This window comes from Macrobrachium rosenbergii, chromosome 23 (assembly GCF_040412425.1).
Source record: "Macrobrachium rosenbergii isolate ZJJX-2024 chromosome 23, ASM4041242v1, whole genome shotgun sequence".
NCBI lineage: Eukaryota > Metazoa > Arthropoda > Malacostraca > Decapoda > Palaemonidae > Macrobrachium > Macrobrachium rosenbergii.
The window spans coordinates 18045995-18063434 of NC_089763.1; the positions used below are offsets into that span (position 1 = coordinate 18045995).

The 17440-nt window shown below is 38.3% G+C and overlaps 1 protein-coding gene across 1 annotated transcript in view; it reads right to left on the reverse strand.

The window, feature by feature from the left end:
• The window catches only part of LOC136851027 (uncharacterized), a 77515-nt gene that overhangs the window by 13073 nt on the left and 47002 nt on the right, over positions 1-17440 (reverse strand). The window contains exons 29-31 of the mRNA XM_067125001.1: positions 6781-17294; positions 6497-6646; positions 5331-5483 (exon numbers count right to left, since the gene is read on the reverse strand). Coding sequence (XP_066981102.1) covers positions 5331-5483; positions 6497-6646; positions 6781-17294 — 10817 coding nt within the window. The remainder of the gene's footprint in view (positions 1-5330; positions 5484-6496; positions 6647-6780; positions 17295-17440) is intronic.

A 17440-nucleotide genomic window follows, 5' to 3' on the forward strand; every position in this document is an offset into this window, starting at 1 on the left:
AATGTTGCAAGACGAAGATAAGGAGAAATCTGTAAGTCGAGGATAAGGTGCGATGTTGCAAGACGGAGATAAGGAGTAATTTGTAAGTCGAGGATACGGTTCAATGTTGCAAGACGGAGATAAGGAGTAATTTGTAAGTCGAGGATAAGGTACGATGTTGCAAGACGAAGATAATGAGTAATTTGTAAGTCGAGGATAAGGTGCGATGTTGCAAGACGAAGATAAGGAGTAATCTGTAAGTCGAGGATAAGGTGCGATGTTGCAGGACGAAGATAAGGAGTAATTTGTAAGTCGAGGATAAGGTGCGATGTTGCAAGACGAAGATAAGGAGTAATCTGTAAGTCGAGGATAAGGTGCGATGTTGCAAGACGAAGATAAGGAGTAATCTGTAAGTCGAGGATAAGGTGCGATGTTGCAAGACGAAGATAAGGAGAAATCTGTAAGTCGAGGATAAGGTGCGATGTTGCAAGACGGAGATAAGGAGTAATCTGTAAGTCGAGGATGCGGTTCAATGTTGCAAGATGGAGATAAGGAGTAATTTGTAAGTCGAGGATAAGGTGCGATGTTGCAAGACGAAGATAATGAGTAATTTGTAAGTCGAGGATAAGGTGCGATGTTGCAAGACGAAGATAAGGAGTAATTTGTAAGTCGAGGATAAGGTGCAATCTTGCAAGACGAAAATAAGGAGTAATCGGTAAGTCGAGCATAAGGCGCAATGTTGCAAGACGATGATAATGAGTAATTTGTAAGTCGAGGACACGGTTCAATGTTGCAAGACGGAGATAAGGAGTAATTTGTAAGTCGAGGATAAGGTGCGATGTTGCAAGACGAAGACAAGGAATAAGTTGTAAGTCGAGGATAAGGTGCGATGTTGCAAGACGAAGATAAGGAGTAATCTGTAAGTCGAGGATAAAGTGCGATGTTGCAAGACGAACATAAGGAGTAATTTGTAAGTCAAGGGTAAGGTGCAATGTTGCAAGACGAGGATAAGAAGGACACAAGAATAAATTTACTAACCAATGAAAAGAAATACTGTTGAGAGACGATGATAAGGTGTAATGATGCGACATGAGGAAAAGCATTAAATGTTGCAAGACGAGGATCGGGATTAATGTTGTAAAATGAGGATAAGGATTATCAATGCCATTACGAAGATTAGCCTCAATGTTGTGCAGTGGGGTTAAGGAACAATATTGCGAGATGAGGATGAGGTTCATTGTTGCAAAATGAGAAGAAGGATGAGTATTGCCAGACGATGACAAGCATTAACGCTAAGACGAGGATGAGTAGCAATGTGGTAAGACTAGGATAAAGAGTAATATTGCTAGAGAAGGATGAGGATTATTGTTGCAACATGAGGATAATGGTTAAAATTACCAGACGAAGATAAACACCAATGTTGCAAGACGAGGGTAAGGAGCATTGATGCAGGCCGGGGATCAGCAGTAATGTTGTGAGACGATGATAACGTTAATGTTGCAGGACGAGGATAAGGAGTATTGCTGCAAGACGAGGATAATCAATAAAGGTTGTGAGACGAGGATAAGCACCAGTGTTGGAAAAGGAAATAAAGGATATTGCTGCAAGGCAAGAATGGCATTAATGTTGCGAGACGAGGATTAGGAGCGATGCTGCAGCAAAAAGATAAGGATTAATGTTGCAAGATGAGGAGAAGCATTGATGTTCCGAGAAAGCAATAATGTTGCAAAATAAAAAATAGCCATTAATGTTGTGAGAAGATGCTATGCGTTTATGTTGCAAGACGAGGATAAGCATTAATGTAGGATGAGTGGGATAAGCATTTATGGTTCAGGGCAAGGATAAGCAATAATGTTGCAAAACGAAAATAGGCATTAATCTTGTAAGAGGACGATGAGGATTAATGCAGTGAGACAAGGATAGGTATTAATGTTGCAAGATGGAGATAAGCATTAATGTTGCAAGACAATGACAGGCATTAATGTTGCAAGAAAGAAATAAGCATTAATATGCGATGGTTGCAAGGTGAAGATAAGGATTAATGTTGAAAGACAAAGATATGGAGTAATGTTGCGGGAGAAGGATGAGCATTAATGTTGCCAGAGTAAGATAGGCATTAATGTTGCGAGACGAATATAAGGAGTAATGTTTACAGATGTTGATCAGCATTAATATTATGAGACGAGGATAAGGATTGATGTTGAGAGACGAAGACAGGGAGTAATGTTGCAAGAGGATAATAAGGATTAATGTTTTGAGATTTAAGATAGTGAATAATGTTGCAAGAGGAAAATAAGGATTAATGTTTTGAGATTTAAGATAGGGAGTAATGTTGCAGGAAGAGGATAAGGATTAATGCTGTGAGATTAAAATAGGGAGTAATGTTGCAAGAGGAGAATAAAGATTAATGTTTTGAGATTTAAGATAGGGAGTAATGTTGCAGGAGGAGGATAAGGATTAATGTTGTGATATTAAGATAGGGAGTAATGTTGCAAGAGGAGGATAAGGATTAATGTTTTGAGATGAAGATAGGAAGTAATGTTGCAAGAGGAGAATAAGGATTAACGTTGTGAGATGAAGGTAGGGAGTAATGTTGCAAGAGGAGAATAAGGATTAATGTTTTGAGATGAAGATGCAAGAGGAGAATAATGTTAACGTTGTGAGATGAAGGTAGGAGTAATGTTGCAAAGAAGAATAAGGATTAAGAGAGAAGATAGGGAATAAATAAGGATTAATGTTGTTAACGTTGTGAGAGGAGAATAAGGATTAATGTTGGAGATGAAGATAGGGAATAATGTTGATGAAGATAGGGAGTAAAGAGGAGAATAAGGATTAATGTTGTGAGATGAAGAAGGAGTAATGTTGCGAGAGGAGAATAAATTAATGTTTGAGATGAAAGAGGGAGTAACGTTGCGAGGAGAATAAGGATTAATGTTGTGAGATGAAGATGAACGTTGCGAGAGGGAGATTAATGTTTGAGATGAAGAGGGAGTAATGTTGCGACAGGAGAATAAGGATTAATGTTGTGAGATGAAGATAGGAGTAATGTTGAAAGAGGAGAATAAGGATTAATGTTGTGAGATGAAGATAGGAAGTAATGTTGATGAGAGGAGAATAAGGATTAATGTTGATGAGATGAGAGGAGAAGATTAATGTTGTGAGGAAGGTAATGTTGCGAGAGGAGAATAAGGATTAATGTTGTGAGATGAAGGTAGGGAGATGAGAATAAGGATATGTTGGAGATGAAGATAGGGAATAATGTTGAAAGAGGAGAATAAGGATTAATGTTGTGAGATGAAGGTAGGGAGTAATGTTGCGAGAGGAGAATAAGGATTAATGTTGTGAGATGAAGATAGGGAATAATGTTGAAAGAGGAGAATAAGGATTAATGTTGTGAGATGAAGATAGGGAGTAATGTTGCGAGAGGAGAATAAGGATTAATGTTGTGAGATGAAGATAGGGAGTAATGTTGCGAGAGGAGAATAAGGATTAATGTTGTGAGATGAAGATGAGGAGAATAGGGATTAATGTTTGAGATGAAGATAGGAGTAACGTTTTGAGAGGAGAATAAGGATTAATGTTGCAGAGATGAAGATAGGAGTAATGTTGCGAGAGAATAAGGATTAATGTTGTGAGATGAAGATAGGAGTAATGTTGCGAGGAGGAATAAGGAATAATGTTGTGAGATGAAGATAGGGATAATGTTGCGAGAGAGAATGAGGATCATGTTGTGAGATGAAGGTAAGGGAATGTCTTGCGAGAGGAGGAATAAGGATTAATGTTGTGAGATGAAGATAAGGGTAACGTTGCGAGGAGAATAAGTTAATGTTATGAGATGAAGATAGGAGTAATGTTGCGAGGAGAATAAAAGTTAATGTTGTGAGATGAAATTAGGGAGTAACGTTGCGAGAGGAGAATAGGATTAATTTTGAGATGAAGATAGGGAGTAACGTTGCAGTGGAGAATGAGATTAATGTTGTGAGATGAAGATAGGGAGTAACTGTGAGAGGAGAATAAGGATTAATGTTGTGAGATAAGATAGGGAGTAATGTTGCGAGAGGGAAATAAGTTAATGTTGTGAGATGAATAAGGGAGTAACGTTGCGATAAAGTTAATGTTGTAAGAGATAAGATAGGAGTAGCGTTGCGAGGAGAATAAGGATTAATGTTGTGAGATGAAGAAGATAGGGAGTAATGCTGCGAGAGGAGAATAAGGATTAATGTTGTGAGATGAAGATAGGGAGTAATGTTGCAAGAGGAGGATAAGGATGAATGTTGTGAGCCAAAGATAAAGAGTAATGTTGCGAGACAAGGACAAGTATTAACATTTGGACGAAGATAAACATTAATGATGCAAGACAGGTATACTGACTAATTTTGTGGGACGAAGATAAGGATTAATTTTCCGATACGAGTATAAGGGTTAAGTTTGAGAAACGAGTATAAGGATTAAATTTGCGATATGAGTATAAGGGTTAATGTTGAGAGATGAAGATAACGATTAATGCTGCGAGACTAAAGTAAGGATTAACTCGTAATGGTCAACGCTGCAACAAGATGAGAAGAGTAAGGATTATTCTGTGACTACGATCGTGATTAATATTATGAGACAAAAATAAAGATTCATGATACGAGATAAATATAACGATTAATTCTGCAAGATCAAAATTAGGTTTAATACTGAGATAAAAAATAAAAATCAATACTTTGGTGCTCAATTGTGGGTTACAATGAGACACTGAATTAAGGGCTAATATTTTGAGACTAGGGTCAGGATTAAGTTAATAAAAAAAAAAAAAAAACTGTCGTAACAGAAGTTACGAATTTTCGTCATACAAAACAGGGATGAATTTTGTAAGGTGTAGGCAAAAATTAATATTTCAATTGGAAACGGGATGAATACTGAGGGATGAACGTACGAATTAATTCTGCTAGACAAAAATAAGAATGGAATATGGAAGAAGATGAAAAGTTTCCATTCCTAGAACCGGAATTCAGGATTAGTCCAACGAGAGGAAAGGAATGACTGATACAGCGAAATCTAAATGCAAATTTATGGTGAGAGATGAAATGCTTTCTGTTATCAACATTTTCTCTTAAAACTCAGTGTGTACCAGAGCAAAAGCTTTTAGAAAACTCTCTTCAGCTTAATTTGCCAAACAGCTCTCTCTCTCTCTCTCTCTCTCTCTCTCTCCTCTCTCTCTCACCTTCTCTGGAATTATTGCATCAATCAATCATCTCTCTTTCTCTCTCCCTTCTTGATATTCATCGGTTCAACTATGCCTAATATTTGCTCAAGCATTCATCATAATTCGTCTCTCTCTCTCTCTCTCTCTCTCTTGTCTTGCTAACCTCTCAAAGGCCATCCTGTAGGACTCGAAGGTAGGCCCATAGGTGTCCTGCATGACTCTCAGTTCCTCCGAAACGATTTCGGCAAAGTGGTTTATGGCACGCACCACCTCATATATTGCGTCCTTGAAGGCGATACTCATTGCTTCATTCGTCCTGCAGGGGAAAAAGAATTAAATTAGATTAGAATATAAAGTTGAGGCCAAAGGCCGCGTGCTGGCACCTATATGAGGTCACTCAGCGTTGGAATGGAGATTGAAAGTAAGGAGGTTTGAAAGGTGTAACAGGAGAAAAACCTCAAAGCAGTTGCGCTATGAAACAATTGTTAGGGAGGGTGGAAAGTCAGATGGAAGAATATTGGAACGGAGGTACAGTAAAAGGAATGAAAGAGGTTGCAGCAAGGGGCCGAAGGCACGCTGCAAAGACCCTTAAATAATGCCTACAGTGCACCACGTGAGATGCACTGACGGCACTACCCCCCTACGGAGAGTACGGAAAATAAAGGCAAATGTCTTAAATGTCACAAGGAACAACCCCAAAGGCCATTAACTTGCAAAGCAAAATTACACAGAACAAGTGGTCCAGATGTGGAAATAGAGGAGAGAGGAGGTAAACAAGTAACACTTAAAGACAAGGTAGCGATGTGCATGACGCCTTAAAAGTATCATCTTAAACTTATGGCCATTCACATTGATGATACTGCCAAGGGAGAATCAGTAATTCGATTGGCAAATGAATAAGAGCCCTGTGTTGCTTATGAGGTCTGAAAACAAAGGACCAAAGAAAGAAAGGTTTAAATGACAGGAAAGCTACAAGAATTTCTTTAACAGGCAGGAAGCACTTAGTGTCAGGGTTAATGAGCACATGTCTGTACCCAGCAACAAATTCAAAGCTTTTCGAAGCGTGACGAAGTGGTTTGTACCCCTGTGTGAGTAGCTTCTTCTAGCAAAAGAATTTAATCTTGGCTTCAAATCAAACTGGAAGTCAAAATACTACATAGGAGGGACAATTGTGAAAATTGACTGAAGTGACTGAAAATAGTTTCTTTATTGAGGTTTAATGAAATTCACGCTCATCCAAATGCAACGTTTCACCACTGCTCGAGCCGGGGAAGATGGCTTAAATCTATGAATAAACATTTAGAGAGCTCAATCTTCTAGTATACTTACTCAAGCCACCATTCTTCCAGAAGGTACCATTCCTCTATGAACTTATCATGGACTCTGACATACTCTATACTCATGAATTCCACTAGATGCTCCCAGTTGGCCGGGAATGATGGGAAGTTGTTCTCAAAGAAGAGTCGTATCTTTTCATACCTGCAATTGATAACTGTGGTTTATAGGATGCATTTACTTCAGATGATATAACCTTTCACACCTTCATTAGTTGATTGCCATTTATACTTTCAAGGAGGAGACTAAATGGAGATCAAGAAAAAATCATCACTTACATGTCTGAAGACATGTTCCGTACTGAATCTGCAAAAGGCTTGACTCCTTGTTCATAGGCATTGCTCACATCACGCTGCAGGCTTGAGAAAGTCGACGTCAGATGGTGTACGAAGGTATTGCACTTGTCTTTCCAATAGCTTTGCATTGCCTGGAAGGTTTCTTGGTGGAAGGCAACTCTCGCAATCTCTTGGAACTCTGGTGATGCCCAATCTTTTAGGGCAACTCCTGTATATGATAGATCCCGTAAGAATGCATTTGAAATTTTGCTTGCGGGAGAAATAAGGCGATATATGAGGCTTTCATCTGAGAAATCAAATGATGGATCATACTCTATGATGAACTGTAAAATTTCTCTGTCTCGAAGTTGCAGACCAGCTCGGGCATCCTGTCTCCAGACACCGAATCTTTCATGGTCTACAATGACTCCCATTTCCAGAGGGTTATGAATACCAGCCCGAACTCTTCCAATTTCATGTGGCTCAAGCACTGACTGTCCAATCTGTAGCTGTGCGTCTACCTCTGGAAGGTATTTGTTCACTGTCGTTTCAAATCTCCAGTAGTCCATGAAATGTTGGGAAGTACTCATGAAACTAAAGAAGAATGAGTCTTCATGATGCAACAGACTGCCATTATAGTTATATCCCCAATCAGATTCAGACTTGTTCAGATTAGCGCTGAAATGCCAGCCATGACTTTCTTCAGTAACGTCTGTTGTCATATGCACGACCTCCCACTTTTGATTGGAATGACTCCAGTAATTTATTCGATAGGCAGCACTTTTGAAAACAGAATCTGTTATTTCAGCATTAAACTCGACAACTGAGTTTGATGAAGGTTGTGTAATATTGGCATCAACAATGAAGACTCCCGATTCTGAACCAGGTGCTGAACCCATTTCGAAAAAGATGTTCTTTTCTGGGTCGTTTCTATCAACAAATTCAGCTGTTGCATGATATACAGAGTCTTCAGCACAGGTAAGATTTCCATTGAAAGTTATATTCTGGATCTGGGGGTAGCTGAACACTGCTTGTAAGACATGCTCATTGTTGCTAATTGCTGAAAGGTCATCATAATCTAATGTTAATACAATTGGTTCTTCTTCTGAATCAGAGTCATTCCATTTGAAATGAGACAATAAATTAAAACTGGAACCTGAACATCTTGCTGTAGTATCCCAGTGAAGAACTTGTTCAGGAAGAATGATCTGCAGATCACCAGTGTACGAATCTTCAAAGAAGCCGCTGTCAGTCTGGAGATATGTTAAAAATCCTATCCTTCCTTCATTCATCTGCAAGACGAGTCGTTCCTTTATGTTCAAGTTGCCACTGTACATAGGATGGAGAGTTATTTCACCTTCAATTCCAAACTGACTCTGACCACTTTTGCCGGACAAGTGTATTTCACGTCCATATCCAAGTTGCTTCTGTGAAATGTGGAGCCCATATTTTTCCCATGTTGCGTCGAAGCGTGATAGTTGCAGTCCAACTTCGGCTTGATAATCATCAGTATTCTCTGAGCTTTCTAGATTAAGAATCAAATAACCTGGGTATGTTTTGGGAGTGGTTATGGCAAATATTTTATCTGTACCCCAAGCAAAATGTAGCTTTACTAGTTCATCTTCATCTGTTTTCGCAGCAATCATAAACCTTTCTGATGGATCATATCTAGATTCAAACTCAAAGTATTTTATGTCTGTTATATCTTTCATTTCAAAATCACTGTGGATCACCAACCTGAATCTTTCCCTATGTTTATAATATCTAATATAACTCTCTGATTTGTATTCATTTAATGACAATAGAAATCTGATCTCTTCATAACCCACATGGGAGTCAGTGTCAACTAAAGCGGCAAAACCAACCTTGCCAACGCGGACTTCTATACCAGAGCCTTGTTCACCTCTTGAAGAAAAGTACAGTGAAATTAAGGGATACTCCTCAAATGGTAAATGAACTGTGAATCTCAGATGATTGAAATATCCTTTTGGGCTAAGTTTTGCGTTCAGACCTATCTTACCAGTAGGATATTCTATCAACACAATGTATTTCGATTCTGAATCAAATTGAGGCGTCTGAAGTGAGAAGCGTTCATAACCTTCCAAAGAAGTGATAAGATAAGCTCCAGCAGACCATCCGAAAAAGCTGTCAGGACTAAGGTCAAACTTGAAAGATACATGATCACCATACCACTGATAATAGAATTCGATTTCTTTTCTAGAATCTACACTAAATGGCCAGTCTACTTCGAAGTGGAAAACCGTAACATCATTTCTTGGCGTCTTTAAACTAACTTCAAATTCAAATTCTTTTGAAAGATTATATTCCACTTCAAAATTGAAGTGTGTTCCCTGCAAATTGACATATACTTCAATTTCTCCTTCTTCTTCGCCAGGTTTCACATCAAACCTAAATGAATCCCAGTTATGTAATCTAACATAGAATGAGTGTTGTTCCCTCCAATTTTTGTTGATAGTGACTGAAAAGTAATTATTAATATATGTAAAGTAACTGTTACCAATGTCCAATGAAAGAGCTAGTTTTTCTTCAGAATTCTCATAAGTAAATCTTAAATTGCAAGAGAAATCTACCACATCACTTCCCACAGTTAGGCTAAGGCCTATTGAATTCGCTTTAAACTGGAAATATCCAGATACTCTAAAGATGTCCTCCTGTTTCTGTCTCATGACAAAATATCCATCAATATATTTTTCATCAGTACTTTCAAATTTCCCTTCTATGCTATAATCATTTTCATCAGCTTCAAGTTTTGCCTCAATCAATATTTTATGTGATTCTATGTCTTTATTCATCATTCCTGTTACTTTAACTTCCTTAGATGATATCCATGGAGAATTAATAGTGAACTCTGCAGTGTACTCTTCTTTGTATATAAGAAGATTAGCACTATGCTCTTGGTCATTGCTCACTATCTTCAAGGATCCAGTGATGTTCCTCAGCCATCCAGCATTCAGTGTTAATGAGTGGTTGCCCACCCAGTCCGATGTTACAGTTGCTTCAACCACAACCTTGCGCTCCCTTCTGACAAACTGGAATCTCCCATTCATTTCTATTTTATTTGTTCCATATGAGAGAGAAGAGGTCAGAGTAAAATGTAACCTCTGTTGGACAGTGAAATCTAGAAGGAACTGAACATCCCCTTCTTCCAGATAAGGGCTACTGATCTCTATTTGTAAGGTTAACTTTTCAAGACTTAAATCGCGAGGCCAAGAAACAAGTAACGTATGCTTCGTATCTTCATTGGGATAAGATGCAGATAGTTTGAAGTTGCTTCTGGTCAATGATGCCGAAAGATCTGCTGTCCAATCAGGGAACTGGATAGTCAGTGCATGAGTGAAGGTTGGGGGTTGTAGGTAAACTGCATCATAAGTAATTTTGTAAAATTCTTCATCACTTTTTCTAATGGTTACTTCTATCTTGCCATCATTTTGGAAAATATTTGTCCTGGGGATGCTTACCTCCACATTTTGTAGGATTCCTACACTACTGTCAAGATTCAGAGTTATAAAAAGCTGTGATTCCTCACTTTCACTCTGCCACCTCAATTCAGATTCAGCCATTTCTTTTCCTTTAACTCTATACGATACCGAAAGAGAGTCTTCAAATACTGGAGATTCTAAAAAGCCAAAAGTAGCTACAAAGTCAAGATATTCTAAGTCAAAATCTTTATTTTCCATATTAAAGCCAAACATGGCAACTCCTTCATCTGTACGTGTAAGATTCATTGATATGTTGTCACAGATATGAGCTTCAGCTTTCCAATCATCTATAAGATCTACATCAATAGACACCAAGTTTATATCTGTAGCAACTTCTGCTTTGCCTGCGATTGCATATTTCTGAGGTTCTGTAGCATAATTCATCTTGAAACTGTATGGGGTTCCTCCATAGGGATCATCAACAGATCCTTCAAATCTTGCCTCTTTCCAGTAATCTTTAGCTTCTAGTACCACATCAATGGCGTAAAAGAATGGCATTTTGACTGTTACACTTGTTTCTTCAAAGCTCAGATGGGCAGAAGCATTAAATGAAAATGTTTTCTTAAATGGCACTTGTAACTTTGCATTTATTTTATAAGATGCACCATCAAAGTGGTATCCAAAATTAACAGCTCCAACCTCTGTTCCATCTGAAGTATAGTTACCTACAAGCTGCAACTGGACAGGTGAAAAGGCAAAACTCATCTCAGCAACTGATGAGCTCCACATTAAGCTGAGACTGTACATTAATTCCTCACTTTCTGTCCTCAGGGAAGTTGTAAAGGCAGCATTTTTCAATGGCTCCCAGGGTGTATCCAAATGAATTTCCAAGTTCCACATTTCAGCCACTACACTCATTTTGATTGTGTTGTCACTGTCCCATTCTAGTTGAGCCTCGCCAGTTAGCTTTTGATCCTCTATGCCCACGGATGATTTCAAAGAGATTTCTCCAAAACCAGAAATAGGTGTTTTGGCTGTTATAGCCACCGAAAACTTTGGAGAAAACTCATAATCGCAAACAAGATTCCATTCATCATCTTTTATTCCAAAGAAGGCTTCAACATGATTTTGATTACTCTTCAATTTGATGGAGAAGTTTTCAAAGGCTGGGAATGGAGTTTCCACTGTCATCTCTAAGTTAAGTCTATCCTTTTTTTGTTTGAACAGACCAGTAATTGTTACTTTCTCCGACCATTCGAAATATGCTGTGAAATCAAAATCAACAATAGGCCCCTTCCTCAACCAGTTTCCTTCATACCCACAACGAAGTTCAGGAACTGCATCGAAGGGTGTGATGATTTCCAAGTCTAGCTTGGTGTTTTTACCACGCCGCTGACCTTTTAGAGATATCTGAAGCTTCTCTCCCCATTCAAAAGATATGGCTGCTAGGTTGGCCTCTGATTTCATTTTCCCTTGCATGAAAGCAGAAATATCATACATAGCACTAATCACAATGGGGTTATAAGAATCCTCTGACGACTTGAAATGGAACTCGAATGAGGATGATCTTGCCTGAAGGCTTAAACTACCATTTACATTGTATTCTTTGTCTCCAAACATGACAGTGATATTGCCTTCATATTTATCGTCACTGCTAGCTTCAGCTTTTATTGAAAGAGGGTGCATTTCAGATGACTGTAATGCAAAATCTATCTTGTAACCATTTCCTACCTTTTCGTAATTTGAAGTCATATTAAGATAGATATCTTTCCAAGCAAACTTTACATCTGCTTGACTGAAATCTAAATTCATATTCATAATCTCACTATCTCCATATCTGAGAATGAACTGCAAGTCCTTTCCAGTGGAATGTCCGGTAATGAGAAGTATTTCTGATTTTTCGGTTTCACCTGAGAATGAAATATTGTAGTTCGAGTCCCCAATTTTGATTTCAAAGTTCATGGACCCACTGAGGTCAAATGCTTTCATTGAGCCTGATGTTATCAAATCAAACTGACCATCACTGTTCACTATTTTAGATTCTGTCTGGAAGAAATGTTCATTGAATTTCAGTTTAGTTGAAAGCTTCATATCATTAGAATCTGCAAAATCATACATGCCTTCAAGTTCTATAGAGGAAGCAACTTTAATGGGACTAATAAATCTTAGATTGAAATTGCCAGAATTGTCATGAAATTCATACTTAGTACTGACAGTGAGTTCATTTTTTCCATATTTCCAAGACGTTTCAAAGTCAAATGGACTATTGTCAAATGACCATTTTAGAACAACATCCAAGGGTTCTGTGAAGGGGGATGACAAAGAGATTCCTGTATTGCCCATCATAAAGTCAGGTGCAACCTCAACCTGTCCATGCAAAAGCGTTTCCTCCAAATGAGACTCAAAGCCAAATTTGAAATTATTTTGCAAGTCATATTCAAAACTGAAATTGAATGATGAGAGGAAATTAATTGGTAGATTTCCCTTCAGTGTAATATTACCATTGCTATCAAGGACATTTCCATTCAAGTTCACTTCAAATGCTTCCAAGCCCCATTGGCATGATATGGTCACTTTCATTTCTGGAACACTGTACTCTGCACTCAATTTATGAGGCTCTGTGAAAGGGGATTCAAAGCTGATTTCCAGAAGAGCACCTTCCCAAGGGTTTGAGATTCCTTTTGGCTGGGAAGATAATGAAGCATCAAATTTGATGGAACCTTTCTGATCAATGTCAAAACTAATTGCGGCTGAGTATGTCTTCTTTTTATTCTGGAAATCCCAGGATCCTTTAATTGTTTCAAAACCTTCAAAATTTGTAGTAATGTTAATGGTTCCAGACGAGGCAGGAACTTTTTTACCAGTTAATTTGGCTTTGGCACTCATATTCCATATGTCCCACTGAACTTCAATGTCAAGGCGATTCTTATATTTGTAACTAAGAAGGTAAGTTTTCTTATCTTCTTGGTGGTGGATATTCAGGGTAAATTCTCCAGACCTGTATTTGTCATCAACAAGTATGTGGATGTCGAAGTCCAAATCGGAATTATGTCGGCTGAACTCAAACTCTCCTTTCTGGTAGATCTTCAAAGGTATGTCTACTTTTATTTTATATTCCCCTTGCTGGAAGTAGGATAAATCCATACCCAGTTCTGCAAGTACACCTCCATCTGTTAGTTCCCAAGATGCATTTAATCCAAACTGACCTTTGTAGCTTTCAAAGTTGAGGGAGGTTTGACCATCTAAATCATACTTAAATACGACTTCATGTTTACCAATCAAACGAAGAGGAGTGTGCACTGAAAATGTGGTTTCCTGGCTTCTCCATGATGTACTGTGCTTATGTTGGAATGATGTTTTATACTCTTGATTTGACAGCACAAATTCCACATCTACCTTATAGGATGGTTCAGTTGAATCTTCCATAGGATATCCTAAATTAACTTCAAAACTCTGAAGTTTTTCCAGGGGCAGTTTTGAGTCCATGTGTAGTACCAACATGCCATCCTCTTCTAATTGTGAAGAATGTAATTCAAATTCAATATCGTCTTGCATAGTCTTGATGTCCAATTTCTTTCCATTCTGCAGGCGTTCATAAAAGAATTCAACCTGGTAGTTTTCAAAAGTGTGGATCGCAGAATGCATCTCAGCTTTGAAATCATATTTCCTTTTAGTCATTTCAAGAGTAGTTTTTCCTTCAGCATCACCATTGGATGTCTCTAGTTTGAAGTTACCTTCAATAATGTTGCCCTTTCTGTTATAATCCATTGTGAAATCAGCATGATCAAACGAGCCATCAGTGGATAAATGCATTTCTATGGCTCCGGAATCATACTCAATTTTTCCATTGAAATTTAACTTTACACTGAAAGGATACCCAAAGATAGTATGCATAAAAGATGCGTCTATTTTTTGAGCATTAGGATTCACGTCAAACTCTGATTGTAAAGAGACCACTTTAGTGTCCCCAACTTCAAGTTCTATTAGAGCTTCTTTTTTCGAGAAAGTGACTTCAAGCCGAAACAGAGTGTCTTCTGTAGATCCTTCTTGAGTGTGTGCACCTAATGAAAAGGCGTCGTCCTTTGTGTTGATGAACAGGTTAGTAATATGGTGATATGATGGATATATCTCAGTTTCTATTGTAAGTTTACCATTAAAATGTAAGGAACTTCCATTGATACTGAATCTGAATATATTACCAAAGTTCTTAGCTTTAAGGTACGTTTCAGCACTGATTTCATTACCGTCATTAAAGTCGTACTGGAATTTAAAGTCGTAAACCGGTTCACCAGAGCATTCCCAAGTAAAGCTGGAGACTAGGCTTAGTGTTTCCAAAAATTTATGAAGACTTCCACTCAGAGAAAAGCAAAAGTAACTATTTTTCAAGTCAACATTAAAGCCATATGCAGGGTCAGTTTCCAAAGTTACTGTAAGATCGAAATCATTGAAGTTTTCAATTGGCAAACTGAATCTGATGTAGGACTCTGATAAACTGCCTTTGACGTTGGCTTTTGCCCAGTCCTTTTCACCATCAACCTCCATTTCTAAATCAGCTGTCACCTCATTGGGATCCAAGCTATACTGTATACTTGAATTTGTTGTGAATGGGTATATAATCTTATTTTCGATCTTAACCATAATTTTCCCAGCATTTTCTTTTCCCCCATCAACAAATCTTACCAAGCCTGTAAGATCCTCATCATTAACACGTAGTTTGAAGTTGGCTGCCATACCTTTCCTCTGCTGAATAACTACTTGGCCCTTAATGTTCTTCATCGATGGAATATCTGAAGTAAAGTTTACAACAATTTGTTTCTTGATTTTCTTCAAGTTCCAGTTGACAGTACCTCGCAAAAAGCTGAATGTTTCATCTCCTTCTTCATTTGATCTCTGTGCATCTACTCTCAGAACATTCTTGGTTACATTAAGAGTGACCTCATACTTTTTCTCATTGCCTGGGATGGCATAAGTTTTGAAATTCATATCTTTAAAGCTGAAGTAAACATAAGCAGACCAAGGAGAAATGTCCCATTTTGGAGTGGTTGAAATATAACCTTCAACAATGTCATCTCTGAGGTGCTTGAATTTCAGACTAAATTCTTTTTTATCATGAACCTGGTCACCATATGTAAGATCGTAAGACGAGTTATAATTGAGCTCAAAATCGCTGCCTGTATTGAGATCCAACTTGAACTGTGTCTTGTAGTGCCAGTCCTGTACATGAAGTTGTCCTTCTAAATGGCCTTCAAATAAATCTCTCTCAGTCTTCATTCCTGCTGCGATGTCTGCCCAATAGCTTTCGAAACCTTGAAAGTCTGAGTTCAGTTTCATCGTCCCTTTAAATTCACAGTCTTCAATTTGTGACAAATCAGCTGTAAGTTGGAGCTGCCCATTCTTAGGAATACCTGAAAACTCATCGAAGTAAAAGATATTAAATACTACATCAAACTGTGGGTAAGAACTAGAAAACTCTCCGTTGAACTTGAAAATATCATAGTCATTCTTAGAGTATTTGAAAGAAAAATTTGGGATGTTGCTAGTTCCTTTTTCATACAATAGTTCTGAGTAGTGATGTTCCTCAGGATAGCTCAGAGAAGCAGCAAACACAGTGTTATCAGGAATGGAGGATTTCACAGTGAAACTGTAGTCATACCAACCAGCCCGGAATTCTCCTGAAATCGAATCTCCAACAGCAAAATTAGCTTTAAAATCTAGGTTAGGCTTTTCCATTTTCAGAGCAGCAGACATTTCATAACCTTTGAATTCTTTGTTGAAAATACTTTCCTCATATTTTAGGTGATTTTTAGCTTCAAGATGAAAATGTTGACCGTATAAAAATTCTAGCGCCACTGAATTATCAGAGTGGAGGTCATGCTGCCACAAAAGCTTAGCATTGTCAAATAAAGATGATGATACTTCCACTGCAACGTCTACTTTCTTCCAGGTGAAGGAGTCGCTTGAATTGACCACTATATTGAAGAGAGTTGTGTCCCCATAGGTTGCCTCTAGTTCGTATTCAGCAGGGGTATTTTCCCTGTGAATCTCGAAATTAGCAACGAAAGCTTCAGTCCAAGGTGTATTTAAATGGAAGGTACTCTCAAATGTTGACAGGTCTTTCTGGCTGTTTAAGAAAAGCCGTGCCAAGATTAATTTATCATCTGGGAGGTTTAGTTGAACGTCACTGGACCATTTCAGTGGATGATCAAATTCAAAGAAGTGAATGAGGCGAACTTGGTAGGTGTCCCAAGTTCCACTGAGTCTAGTATTATACTTATTTTCTTCTCTTGTGTGGGAAAAGTTAAATTCAAAGTTACGATCTAGAAAACCGTTCAGAGTTAGGTGTCCTTCAGAATTCTCAGGGATGAAGTTTTCATCCCATTTTGCATTCAGGTTATAATTTAATACCACGGTGTTCACAGAGCCTTGCATTTGCTGTACTAGGTTTCCATCAGAGAGATTGTGAATCATTTCTAAAGTGATTTGAAGATCTTGGTGGCTGAGATAGAAATGGGCTGAAGTTTCCTCAAGTTTGGCATAATTCACATTTAATTCTGTATTGACATTGTTGACATGCTCCCAGGAGGTCCTTAGGTCAAAGGTCACATTGAAGCTCCCAGTATCTTGGAGGTTTTCCATACTGAAGAACACGGGATCGAACCAGGGCGAATCGAGATTGAGGGATCCAACGCGCTTTTGTACCTCTGAATCTTGGGCTTCGTTCTCCCCTCTAAACGAGACCCTTGTTTTTGAATCTGTTCCAAATTCAAATTCGACATCGAGATTTGTATCCGTCAGTTTGTATTTGCCCTTGGCTTCGAAAGGTGTCTGCATCAATGGCGAATGGCAGTTCAAAGTCATATTTAGTGAATGATCTTTAGAAGTCTCATTTTCTGTTGCTGTGAGTTCGATAGACCAAGGGTCACGGGCCTTGGTGATGCCTACGACTGCGCCAACCTTGTAATGCTGGCCGTCGCATTTGTTATAGAAATGAATAATCGAGTCGCAGCTTCCACCATCTATGTACTCTAATTTCCCTTCCAGGTTTGTTGCGTCAGCAAGCTGAATTTCGCCACGAACCTGTAAAAATAAAGATACAAATAAAAAAAAAATAAAATTCAACCTTCTCGCAAAACATCTCGTTGAGAATGGTTGACCTTATTCAGCGCGATATCACATGGCTCACCTGAATTTTGTTCGTGAAGCAAGATGTACTGTATCACATA